The following is a 14,224-nucleotide window of genomic DNA, read 5'->3' as shown; positions in this document are numbered from 1 at the left end:
ACGCGATGTTCGGAGTTCCTGCGAGGAATTTCATGCAACTCGAGGTTTTCAATTGCTCAATCGTATGAATATAATATGGATAAAAACCAATAAGTAAGACGTATTCCGACGTAGACTATAATAATATGTTAGTATTTGGTATTCAAAATAGAAAATATAATAGAATATTTAAAAGTCGATGATTTCATACGATAATTGTGTGTATATCCACAAATAATAAAATCGGTGAATACCGAACAAAGTTTTTTTCGAACTAATGAGCGATGACATTTTAATACTTTTCATCCGAGCTCACGATAGTAATAATATAATAACCCCTTGAACCCGATAACCGATCGGATGCCATCATACCGAAATATACACACCAATGTACTGAAATTGTCTATCCACCGCGCCGGTATAGGTTTATAAATAATAGTTTTCAAATAATATATTATCGACAATAAATAGATACAACGGCAGCTATATTCAATACTGGTAGGTAGGTAGGTAATGAATAAATTATAAATTCAACGTATTTATGATCAATACTACAACTTACTCTAAGCGAAAAAGCTTCAAGCCATACTTTGCAGGTCGTAAATATTATTGTAACATGATTATCAAGTTTTTAAAAGTAACTACCGAATATTGCCTAATATTTCTATATTTTAATACAATATTTCTAGACATGTTTTAAAAGTAAACGAGATAAAAGTTATATATTTTTTTTTATTAGGCGTTACATGTATAATGGAACAAAGCATGCCTTAATGTATAATTCAAATAAACTCATAACTCGGTGTTAAACATTTAAATTTTAAACATAATCTTATAGTTATAAATAAAAATAAAAACCGGCCATCCGATTCCATGGTATTGATCGGTATTAACTAATATTTGTATAGTAATTATTTATAGCTACACAACTACACAAGTACGCCAATATAATGGTTAGTTAATTTTCAAAAGTGTTTCAATACAACTAAGTTCTAAAAAACAAGTATTATATAATAATATTATAAGCGAATATAATATTGTACGTCTATTGTTGTCTACCCGATTAAGCCGATTAACAAACTTAAAAAATATATTTTAAACGTATGAGTTCTCTTTGCTGACTATCGACTAAACAAACACTGATCAGTTTTATTTATTGAATAACCGAAATCCCAAAAAGTCTGTTTTGACATAATATGTTTCTGTCAGCCAAACTCGTTTACGGAACTATGACATAGATTGCCTTCGATGCGTCCGTCCTACGTCTAAAGACTTCGGTATAACCGAACTGCCTAAATTAGTAACAAAAAAAAAAAAAAAATAACGAGAAAACGGCGTAGCACAATAATAATAATAATAATAAGCGTAACAAGCGGTCGGTTGATTTTAATACACGCACAGCTCGAGGTGTCTAAGAAATAAAGTCAAGTAACTATTCCATTTACACCGCATAAATATTTCATGTCAGGGACGAAAATTGCAGAATCGACTAGAAATATAATGTAATAATATAATATTATACTACCGATGTGACTTATAATTTAGCGTTTCTAATCGCTCACTACGACTATATTACGATTAAAGTTGACATAATATTTTTATAGTAGCGTGTCTTATACCGTCGATTAGTGTTTTTTGTTTGTTTGTTTTATTTTTTAAATAACTGACTAATTTGCAAGAGTAATCTCAATCTACGGTCCTCCGATATTCCTCCGGACTCCGTTACTTCTCGGGAGACTTTTCCGGCGAAACTCCGCTCACGTTCATTCCTTTGTGCAACATGTTATTGATGTTCTCCACCGCTTCGTCTTCGGCGTGGATTTTCCTCAGTGCATTGCTTACAATGCACAAGTCACCTCTGAGTTCCGACACTAGAGCCACGATCTTGTCCGTATTGCTCAAGATTTCCACGCTCTGCGTGTATGGGTTGTAACGCACCCCAAACGGTTTTTGAATGCTGTCGGCGAACTCCCTGAAACGAAAACCGACGTAAATATGAAGGCTTACAAGGCGTACAAATCAATTTTGCGTTCCAATTCCGATTAACGTTTTAAACCAATCACTTTTGCTGAGTTTTCATTATTTTATTACTTAAATGTATCGAAATGATCTATATATATACATCTCCCGTGTTTATTATTATTGCACTAGATGCTTCTTTGTTTTATTTTTTTATGAATTCTTTTTTGAGTTTTGAAACGCAAGTAATACAATAACTTCAATTGTTAATTGTAACTCGTATTAATAAAATATAATTAACATTTCTCTATCGAATATTAATGCCTTATAGTCCTCACTCCTCAAGTTAAGTCGAACGACCTCAATATAGAAACTGTGTATTCTAATAAGCGTGCATTTTTCAACTCTGATAAATTTGTATTTATATTATAATAATAATATGTCACTTAACATTTTTTTTTTTAAATCGATGTAAGAAAAACAAAAACGATGACACGCAGTGTATGCACTGCACACACAGAATATATTTGAACTATAAATCACCTCATTTTTTCCTTAGCTTCCTCAAATGTCTCACTGTAATAATAGGCGTTTTGGTACGACGTTATGATGCATTCTTGGTGACACGTAACTTCGGGATCGAATCGCTGTAGTTTATCGTTGGTTTCAATCGCATGCCGTAACTCTGCCACCGAGCTTAACAACCCAGCTCCGTAAACTTTCAGTTCGCCATCTTGTTTGCACATTCCGAATTCCACGGTGAAGAAGTACAGCTAAAGTAAACATAAAAATACAATCATCCCATTAACATATTATTACAGTATTACACATGCGTCGAATATTGATAGAAATCGATTCGTGTAGATATTCTATGCTCTAGTTTTTTTTTTTTTTTTTGACCAATCGGTGACCATGCGGTATAATATTATAATGTTATTTTATCAGTAAGCAACTCGTTGTATTACCGGACTCTGTCAGGGTTAAAATTAATTTAAATATCGTTTCCTGGTTTGCTCCAGTAAAAAATGTAATATAAAATACCTGTGAAAAACTCATTGAAACATTTAAAAATCAAAAACTACAAATTTTAAATACTTTGCACATGATCTGATAGTAGTTTGAAGTAGATACAAAAATAATAGTAAAAAAAAGATCATATTTAATGGCAAAAGAGCAGATTTTTCAATTCTATGTGGTAAACGATGTCTTTTGTCATGTCAGTAGAATGTACTTTGTACGTTCATATTTTAAGGCGACTATAGAACAGGTGACATATAATTGAGAAAAGCAAGGTTTTTCCAAATTTGTTAATCCCCGAAAACTATTATCCTTATACGAAATATAAATAAAGGAAAAAACATTTACAAAATTAACATCATGAAAATTGGCTATGTTTATATCTAGGTTTCATGACAGTTACCAAATTTAATATAATATAACAATACAGAAAATTGTATCCAATTAAAATAACCATTTTATTTGTTGAAAAAAATGACAACTTTTTGTAAATAGCAAAAAAACAATTATGTGAGCCAACGGTTTAGGGGTTGAAAGAGCTGTAAGCTATAAAATTTTCAACGCTACGATTTTTCAAGTATTTTCATTTTTTTCAATTTTTCTTTTTTTTTGGGCAACAGTTAGATACATAAATAGCGACAGAGGGGGATGTAGGCTATAGTCACGTTTCCAACTGTAATAAGTAATAACTAATAATAGTATTAAAAATTCATAATATTATAATATTATTACGTATTTATTATACTATTTACTAGTATTTAGTAATAATAACAAAAACTGTGATAATTATTAATTATTTTATTTTAATACTATATTGTTGGTAATTGTATTGTGTCCAATCAACAAATGTCTATAACTTAAAAAAAAATAATAACCACGAAATCTGTATAAAAAAATTTCAAAATGTTCATGAAAATGTACAGCTCTAGATTCCATGGTGAAAAGAAGCCTGCGACCCTTCCGAGAGCTCTTAATACTCAAAATCGTATTTAGTCAAAATATGTGCGGTTTCAAAAGAAACTTCATCGCATAGCCCCTTGATTTCATATTTCAACCAGTAACCACTAAACAACGTGAGTGAAGCTTACCGTCGCCAACTTTTCAACGTCCTCGTCACTGGCTCCCAGCGAATTGAGTCCCAGTTCTTGCGAGAACTGTGCGAATGTGGGATTGGCCAATAGCGGCATGTGTCCCAACAGCTCGTGACAACAATCTGGTTCCGGTGTGTAAAACGGATCCGACGAATGCCGCATGTACTGCGTGCAATGGAATACGCGGAATGCCAGCCCGGAGAGGAAATCCCTTGGGGACAAGTACCCGGCCACCGGTCGCAATTGAAAGCCTGTTTTGCCTGAAATTCGTACGCAAGAGCTTACCAATAATTTCTAATGATTGTTGAAACCACTGTAATATGCGAGCCGGTAGATCGCGTTCCTATCGAAAAGAGGGCGATATATATTTTTTTTTGATTCTCCTCCTAATTAAATATTTTACTAACAAAATTGTAGGTAAACAGTGTCGGTTATGGTAGTTTTTGTGGGTGGGTGAGGGGGGGGGATAGGTCGTAGACGGAGTTTCCAATATTAAATGTACGTCTCGGATTTAAATGCAAGTTCATATTTTTGCGTAGATGTTTTACACCAAAAACAAAAGAAAGCATATTCTGCATTATGATATTATTAGGTTTGTATATTCAAAAAAATGTGCTTATTAAATTGGTACTTTTTGAAGTTTAGGGTGTTTAAATATACTGTGCATATTACACAATTCTATTCGCATCCGTTTGGGCCTCCATTACAACATATTGTTTCTATTACTTGATTATGGATTTATAACGAAAACAAAAGACAGTGTGGCATAACCAAAAAACACGCACTACTTGAAATCCGAGATTTCGCTGTCACTCACACTAGTCGCACGTGCCCAGACTTTGGCACTTAACACTTTATTTTGGTCGCTTCGAACTACTATTCTTACATTGAATTTGTCTAGAACAAGGTACCTTTCAAATGGCATTGCACCGGAATTGCCTATACATCACGCCGGCCAATAATTAATAAATATAATTAATTTTATCCGATTACAACCGACAGTTGTAGCCGGTATGTATAACCGCTTGGAGCGACTCACTTACGTTTCAAAAATGTATTTACGTCTTGTAACTGCGGAATGTTGTCCTCTCGATAACCACAGTACTTCACTAGATCCGGCCAGTTCTCCAAGTATTCCCTGCACGCGTGTTTCACGTACAGTTTGTGCAGTTCACGCATCACAGTTCCCCTGAGGCAAATCATGAATTGGGATTTCGATATAATAATACTTTAAGGACGATAAACAACAATTAATGATCAATCAACATTGAAAAAAAATAAACGATAAAAATCGTCGGCACCGCGTCGAAAAAAATAAGAAAAATGTGGAGGCAGAACAAAACATTATGTCACGTAATACTTTATTGGTTATATCTCGAAAAAAACGCATGCACGCGCGTGTCTTTATCTGTATAGTTTGGAAAATCCTGAAAAGTATATAATATAATAAATTATATATCATTTATATATATATATATATATATATATATGTACACTCGTATCGATTTCACCAAAGAAAATTGTTTTTGACGTGATTATTAACGGCGACATTTCATATACAGACGGTCAGACTCTATTGGATCGCTCGCCGTATCCTGTTCGCAGGATTAAATTCCCTTCATTACGTCTTGACAGTTTTGTAGATTCAATTAAATTATCAATGCGAGTATTCATAAAATGCATACGTGCGCATTCGCTTGTATACGCAACAATAATCAAGTTGATTTTCGCAGTAAAGGTGCTTATATGTTATTATTGTCGTATGAAAGCGCAGACGTAAATGCGCTGTATCCGGATAACTCAATAACCGTTTGAATATCGGTGTCTATACGACTTTGAACTACCCGACGTTTATTCGAGATAATCGGATTAATTACCGACTGAGCAGGTTAACCACCGAACGAGAACTCTGCCGATGAATAACTTATTTGAAAAATAAACAGATCAGGATACGTATAGTAATGCGAGAAGAAAAATACGGTCCAAAATATTTTGTTCTGATCGAAATTAAATACACTTTTATTACCGCAATGTCTTAGACAGTGCAATATAGCGTACATTTTTCATAAACACAGAGGGTTTCCTAGACTATTGATATCGCAAAATCAATAACCCTAGTTTATGACGTAGTACGAATATTAAAAATGGCTTTTTTTTTATTTTAGTAAAATATGACGAAAGGCCTTTCTTTGGCTTTAACCATGGTATATAAAAAGAAAATTTAGAAATGCGTTGACAATTCTTTTATGATTTCCAAAAAAGTATAAAAATGGTTACAGACTTTCCTATTAATTAATACACTGTAGATTTTTAATTGATAAGAAAATTCAAACGGAAATTCACGCACCAAGTCTTGATTTCTTCAGGCGTGTACTGAACTCTTGGTATTGGATGTCCACTGAAACAATGTCGTCATATTTTAAGCATCTAATCGAAAGTTTTAAGACAATACATATAACGATAATTTCGTTGTATTTTGTAATGATTAAGTACTTGTGTCATTGCAGCACAGAAATATTGCCGTTAATGTCTAATATTAAAATGTTACTTACTATTTATAAGAGTTCGCTATGTGTGCGAATTCTACACGCCTTTTTCGATACACCGGATCTTTAAATCCCTGAGAGAATAGTGAATTAGATTATAACAAAATCTTAAAAAGTTCTCAGCCATTAGTTATATGATGTATATAAAAAACTTACTGGATGGTCAGCATCTAACTCTGTTCCATACATCAGTACTCGTTGAGCTTTGTCCAAATCAGAAATTTTTTTCGGAAACCACGGAAGCTCAAACTCTGAAAAATCTTATAGCATAAAATTAACAATCAAACAATAATCAAAGTCTATTAAAAAAAAAGTTTTACCAATAGCCTAACTTTCGTGATTTCGTTTGACTTCTACAAGAACACCTGTAGAATAACATCGGTAAAGGGGAAAAACTATTGTCATTTAAATAAAAATAAAATTATTCCTTCAAATAATTTTTTGCATAAACTGAATAATAAATTATGTTTAATTTTAGTTGTCTAATAGTAAAATAACAATAAAATATATAGCACAATGAGTCATTCATAAAAAAAAACGTAATAGTTATAGTATTTTAAAATAATTGAATTAAAAAATTTGGACTTGAATAAGCTTAATTGCATTTTTACCAAAACTAGCCGTAGCTGACATCGGAGTAGGAGGTGGCACTTCGGCACCACTCTCGTACGTTGCTAAATTTATAGCTGCAACCTCACGCTTCAACATCCCAGTCAACTGCTCCATTTTTTTATTGTCACACTCCACGTCTACCAGAATTTCGAATTCCGATTCTCTACGGCGAGATGGTCTAGATTCAATGTGCAACACATTTACACCTAAATCCTATAGGATTAAAATATACATTGTACATTACTATAGTATAACAAGCTTTAAGGATTAATAAAAAAAAAAATAATAAATTGATTATGATTAATTTTTCTCGTGAGAAATAGATATAAAAAGAATAATACAAATTACAAATATTCTCACTACTAGGTCAATATATCAAATCAAGTATGAATAAATATATATACACATATATATTGTATGATAAACGTCTGACATTAGTAGATGGCAATGCTAATACAAAATTGTTGTATTTTAGTAGGTTCGGTAGTTATAATAAATATTACAAGGATCACTAAGGATCCGAGGTGGATGAAAATTAATGCTCCGAAAGGTATGGAAACATATGATGTTCTCTCAAGTGACGCAACTCAAGTGCATGAGTTATTATTTATATTTCTTTATGATAAAATTCAAAGAAACTGAACTACTATTTTTTTGTCCGTGCAATAATATTGTTTAAAGATGTGTATTTGTTCATTTTTGTACAGGGTTTTCATTTTGAGATGTTTTATTTAAGCTTCCAATATTCCAATTAGAATAAACATACTTATTTGTCTTTACAATTTTTTTTGTAATATATTAGATTCACTAAAGCTGTACAACTTAAGTATACAAGATTTTGTCTACATTAATTTAGGACATAAAAATAAAATGTTTGAATTATATTTTTCTCCTGCCATATATTTGAATACAATTACATTCTGACTTAATTAAAGAGGACAGTATTAATAATGATATAGAAGAATTATAATTCAATTATTTAGTTCCACGGAGTGTTCATCCAAAAATCAACTTTACATTGCTTGTTTATATTATATTTTGATTTCACGTTTGCTTATATATTAAATTATCCGAATTGAGTACAATAAATTGTTTAACATAATGAAATCTGCTTACTTGAAAAACTTGAAGTGCTTGAGCAAGTCCACCGACTCGATTTTTCAATGAGAATATTACAGAGTTCTTTGTATCAAATTTTGTCTGATCTGGTCGACCACTCACTGTAGGTCTCGGCTGTAATATGTATATTGTTTAGCGAAAAATTTGATAACAATTTATTAAAATTAGAGTATCATACAGCTGTTTGAGATGCCTCTCTCAGAGTCCAATCTTCTCCAGTTCGGTAAAGCCAAAGACCAAGGAGACTTTTTCCAGAACCACTCATTTTGAACTTAAAAATTTAAAATTTAAAATTAACATACATTTTATAATTAAGTCCAAATATTAGTTAGTCAATTAATACAGTTGTTTCACCTATGAGGCTATAACCTCTTTATTATGTCAGGTTAGTTAAAATAATAATAAAAAGGTTTTTGTTTCATGTTATTTAGGCGTGAATATAATTAAATGCAGTAACTTGCCTACACAGTTTTTATGGAGAGGGGATGAAATATTTTTTCACAACTGAATCGTTTCTGCAATTTATAATAACAGCACAATAGTTTATAATATATGACATTATAACTACAATTTTACTTCACGGGTTTTGAGGATGCGATTCCGTCACACTGGTCGAGTAGTGAGGTCTTACGCTGTGAGTTTTAACGCAAATTCATTATTATTAGTTAGTAAATACTAATTAATAATGAATTGAGGAGTATTTCAAGAGGCACTAATTAAGGAAGATGGAATTATATTCTATACTTGAAAAAGAGAATCGTATTAGTATTACTGTCAAGGTTTCAAAGAAAATTAATTTTGTAAAATGTTGAATAACACGAAGAGCCGATCGGTTTGAAGCAATTGCATAACTGATTGGGAAAAAAAAATAAAATACAGATCAGTAATGAAAAATGTAGTAAAATTCAAAAATTTACAAAATCGATTCAATGTATGAGCAATAAGTTTGATAAGTCCAATATTACAATAGAAAGTATACTGGATGAAACGAAGGTGGATTTATCAAGCATGCTCATCCTTAATTTTATCCTTTCATAATATATTTTTTTAAATATCAAAGTCCGAAAGACCATATTGTCAAATCTTAAGATTATTTACTATTAAAATATTATCATTTGGTGATGAAAAATTCTTTTTTAATTGTAACTAATTATCGGATCATTTTTGGAAAATGTTAATAAATTTAAATAGAAATGTGAATGAGAAGGTTTTGATTTATAAGTGTTAATGGATAATAGCCCTTTATAATGTTTTTACCTGCATGTAATATAAAATGCATCTAAATATCTAATATTTAGTCGGATAATTATTATACTCGGCCAACTTTTAATAATAATACAATTTTACATTCAAGTAAATGTAAATTAATACAATATCTTAATACAATTTCTTATTCATCATAGGTAGCATACGTATCTCCTAAACCTATTTTAATATTAAAATTAATTATTAACATTAGTATTAAAATTATAATAACTTCAGAAACTACTCATTTGAATTTTGCTTTAGATGCATCAATATTTTCAAAAATATAAATTGCTTAAAAGTGGAAGGTTTGGATTAAAAATATAAATATGTAGTTTGAACCACCATAGAACACTCCTTAAATGGTAAACAATAAAAGGTTTTGAAAATATTGTAGTTAAATAAACTTCAAAATTCCAAAAATCAGAATTTGAATAAATCTATTGGATTGATAATGGAGGTGATCCATGAGCATGCTTCGTAAATTGTACCATATTAAGTATGATATTTAACAACTAAAAAATGAATTATAATATTGTATATTACAATTATAACAAGTATTTTTGTGAGAATAATATCACATTGTTTGTAATATTGTAACATCACAAAATATATACACATTGAAGTCATTAAACAAAATCCAAAGAGCATAATAATTGTTGCACCTATACTATATTTCCAGCTCATCCCCCAAACATAATACTATTATATATTTTTAAAGAAACAGTGGAGAAAGACTTATCGAGACCAAACATTACGAGAGAAACGGTCATAGGTAGTATATTATTATATTAATGTAATTAAAAACCACTTAAACACATCGTAACACAAAACCCTCTTGAGCTGCAGACGGTGTCGAGCACATCAAATAAACTGCCTCCGCCGAATCCAATTTATGTATAGTTATTTTCTGCACACAATCGGAAACAAATTAGAACTGAATACATTTATTGGCGGTCATGTATTCCTAAATAACTGTGTTTCCCAACCAGTCTCTCAAAGAGGCATGCTAAGATTTTTTAAATGGAAATGAATTGAAAATATGATCGCAAAGGTCGATAGGGAACGATTCCACAATTTCGCAAGATCGTGAAGATTTTATAAAACATAGTATAAATAAACGATTATGTAAATGTCATTGTCATAAATATACCTATATTACCTATACCTATATTCGCGATTCCGCATGTTTTTTATGCAACGTTGACATGTTTTCTTTCGTTATTATAAATTATAAAATATTATATTTATAAATATATTATATTACAGTTTAAAAGTTAAAAGTACTACAAGTCATGAAAACCAAATAACTTTGAGTATATTATTTATTAGTTGACGCAAGACGCCTTGTCCAAACACTGCACAGAAACATGGGTATTGGGTACCTTAGCGAAAAATTATCGTGGATAAAAGACAATGTAGGTATATATCCATCATCTTACAATCTACATTCCTTCATATCCTTGCATATAGTGTTTTGTTTTTTATATTTTAAGCAGTCAACTGTTTTTTTAATTAGTATTTAGTAAAAAAAACTGCAACGTTGAAATGAAATACACCGTTTTTAGTCTTGAAGCTCAAACGACAACTTGATGCCGCACTCGCTTAATGTTTCCCACGAATTCTTGCGTGCCCCCGGGAATTCGCAAATGAATAGTTTTCCAGGGACACATCCCTAATTATTAGAACGTTCCCAAATAAACCTCATAGATACTATTTTTCAATACATATTAACACGAAACACCGGTTTACTAGTATTCAAAATTACACAGAAGTATAGCAATCCATTAGTAAACAATACACATTTAAAAATTTAAACATTTAAAAGTCTAAACATTTCTCATTTCTTTGATTATTTTTTACTTTAAGAACGTAAAAATTGTATTAAAATCCATTGAAAGCATTAATTTTGATTTTTAAATGTTCACAAAAGGAAAACGGTAATCAGTAATAACTAAGGAACTCTAAGGGACATATCGTGCAAAAACAATTTCATAGTTTTTCAATAGTTAATTTTTGTTTTTGTAACCTAATGAACTGATAATATGCTACAGTGTAGAATTACTTCAAACCAGACCCTTTTCATAAAAGTCCGTTAATTATGTCATACGTACGTATTTCAACATTTCAATTCGTTCAGTAAATTGTGGTTGATGAAAAGAGATTGATTACAGTACAAAAAATATGTAATCAGTAATCGCCATTAGTTTAAATATATATATATATATATTAATATTATATTTAATCAATTTTGAGTGCTTGTATAATAATCGCTCCGTGATTCTTTCATGACATCAATTAATATATTGTTAATTCCAAATTTTTCAACAAATGTGCACATTTCTAAACGTGTCTATTAATAAATGGAATGTGACAAACTGACAAAACCAATACACATATACAGGCCTGTTGCTAGGGCAAAGGCAAGTCTAGTGTTGCTTTAGTACTGTCTTAAATTATAAGCGACAAAATAAAATAAATATCGGTGAAGAAGAGCGACACTATACAACTTTCGCTTTATGGCGGAAAATATTTAACGGCGGGCCAGCATGTATAGTGTTTAATAGTACGAGAGTACTCGTGTAAAAATGTAAATCAAGATCTACCCATATAGTTGCAATAAATAATAATACTGGCAGACAACATGAGGCCACACTATATTTCGGATACTTAGAACTTATAAAGTTCTCATATAATTTGTTAGTAGTATGCAATCAATTTTTCATAGTTCTATTTAAGGTATTGGTTTTAAAATAATGGTTTCACTGTTCAATTTTTTTAATAGTTTTAAACTATAACTTACTATCAAACGATAGTATTATTTCGTAAACGATGAAGTGCTCAACACCCTTTCCTTGTATCCCGTATTGTAATAGTCGTGTATGTGTTTTTATTTCTTATATTTGAAGTGAGACAAATATTTATGTTCGTATAATTGAATAGGCTTGAAGATAGTTTTACTAATTACATTTATTATTTTTAGTTTAGAATTAAATTAACAATATACAACTTTATTTTATTATAATAACTTATTTTTCAACCCTTTAGGTATTTTTTTTTTTTACATATTTTTTGACAAGTACGAATATAGGTACATCATAAAAGGGGTTTGCGTATATTATAATCATTATTGTTATTATGGACGTCAACTGTCGGCTATAGGTATTATGCGTATTATCGTTACGATAATAATATAACAATAAATTATAAATTATACTGACCTATTTCGGCGGCAACACAGCGGTGAGCGCAACAGTTTTCCCGGACGACCGGCGATTCGGTAAGCCGATGACTGCAGTGTACCACCTAGCTGCGGCTATTGCGATGGCGAGTGACGAAAACCGGAGAGGAAGAGTGAGACGGAGCGTTGGGCGAGACGGAGAGTGCGAGAGAGACCGCCAACTCCGGAGTCTTCGGCCGGCGTCGGCGGGGCGGAAAGCGCTGCCCCCGCGAATGCGATCCACCGATTGGCCGGTCCGACGCCGCGGCCGCCTCGCAGACTCTCCGAGTGTTCGTATAAGAGCGCGAGGCAGCCGCGGTATAATAATACGGGTTAGGTGCGCCCGACTCGGCTCTTTAATGTATGGTAAAAGAATTCCGAAACGCAACACAAGAATCGTTTTATCATTCTCCGCTTTTAAAATAATATATCGTATTATATCGTTGTATTATCGCGCGATCGCTCTTGTCCGCTCGCGGGGCGCGTGTAATGTGTATACGTATATGCGCCAGAGCGAAGGGCTCGACAAGCGGCGGAGAGTTAGGTCTAGCCACTCGAATTTCATTAATTCCGCTACGTTTGGCACGCGGACGCGTTTGCCCCCCCGATATATATCTGTTCGGCGAATCTCGACGAATCCCGCTAAGCGCGTATACACTATAATGTATATAGGTATACACATTACATATTAATATATGTAATATGTCCTTATATAAAATAGGTGTATCGCAAACGGTCGCCCACACATAGCGAAATAGGTACTACCTATACGCACATAAGATATACGGACAATAGATGTATCTTATACCCATGTGCAATTCAATGGGAGAATCCATCGCATCGAAAGTATACCTTAATATTATGTTATTGTAACGCTATCGCTTTTGTATTTTAGACGCGACCGTTTTTGTTTCGTTTAAATCTCTCGTCCGCACCTCGGCTATCCGTATAATAAAACAACGCTATATAATATACATACCTATATCGGCTCTATCGTGCATAATTGTCAATATACTTGTAGTGATTTACTTAAAATACTATGCGGAATATAATTCATAAGCTAACAATCCTCTACGCCTCACCGCAGCCCTCTCCGCCCCATCCCCGCAAAGTTATGTCACCCCGAGTCGATTTTATTGTGATCAGCCATCGCCAAAAAAAAAAAACCTAGTAAGTTTGAAGTTATTACATAATACTATTAGTACAAAAGTACAACTCAATAACAGAGCGAGATTGCACCTCGATAACTTTTTGTAAACACTCACGTACATAAATAAATATGAGACGATGATGTTTTCGTCTCGTAGCCGTTAGGTTGGTTTTTAATTCACTGTTCGGTTGTTTCAGTTGTGATATTGTCATTATGCTTGACTTATCTGTTTTTTCTACGTCCTACTCTCGACGCAAAGACTGCTCTCTTCGATATACTTCCAAAC

At 32.2% G+C, this 14,224-nt stretch overlaps 1 protein-coding gene across 2 annotated transcripts; it reads right to left on the bottom strand.

Moving 5' to 3' along the window:
• Positions 1-1,338: 1,338 nt before the first annotated feature.
• On the bottom strand, positions 1,339-13,004 carry LOC111041907 (tryptophan 5-hydroxylase 1). 2 transcript variants are annotated; one of them, XM_022326359.1, is made up of 11 exons: positions 12,790-13,004; positions 8,502-8,594; positions 8,321-8,437; positions 7,204-7,417; positions 6,749-6,843; positions 6,599-6,666; positions 6,394-6,444; positions 5,090-5,235; positions 4,044-4,306; positions 2,482-2,711; positions 1,339-1,951 (listed from the first exon to the last, which is right to left on the bottom strand). In XM_022326359.1, exons 2-11 carry the CDS (start codon positions 8,586-8,588, stop codon positions 1,702-1,704), a joined length of 1,521 nt encoding a protein of 506 aa, XP_022182051.1. In that variant the 5' UTR covers positions 8,589-8,594; positions 12,790-13,004; the 3' UTR covers positions 1,339-1,701. The 2 variants fall into 2 exon arrangements, with proteins under 2 accessions (XP_022182051.1, XP_022182050.1); XM_022326358.1 differs by having other exon boundaries at positions 6,749-6,852; positions 12,790-13,001.
• Between the last annotated feature and the right edge of the window lie 1,220 nt (positions 13,005-14,224).

This window comes from Myzus persicae, unplaced genomic scaffold, assembly GCF_001856785.1.
Source record: "Myzus persicae strain clone G006 unplaced genomic scaffold, MPER_G0061.0, whole genome shotgun sequence".
Lineage (NCBI taxonomy): Eukaryota > Metazoa > Arthropoda > Insecta > Hemiptera > Aphididae > Myzus > Myzus persicae.
The sequence above is the reverse complement of the archived record's forward strand: the minus strand, read 5'-3'. Positions and strand labels throughout refer to the sequence as shown.

Coding starts and splice junctions, on each gene's coding strand:
- LOC111041907 (XM_022326358.1), bottom strand. CDS start 8,588: ATGAGTGGTTCTGGAAAAAGTCTCCTTGGTCTTTGGCTTTACCGAACT. Junction 6,667..6,748: donor AGTTAGATGCTGACCATCCA/GTAAGTTTTTTA, acceptor CTATTCTCTCAG/GGATTTAAAGATCCGGTGTA. Junction 1,952..2,481: donor GAAGCTAAGGAAAAAATGAG/GTGATTTATAGT, acceptor TTTTCGTTTCAG/GGAGTTCGCCGACAGCATTC.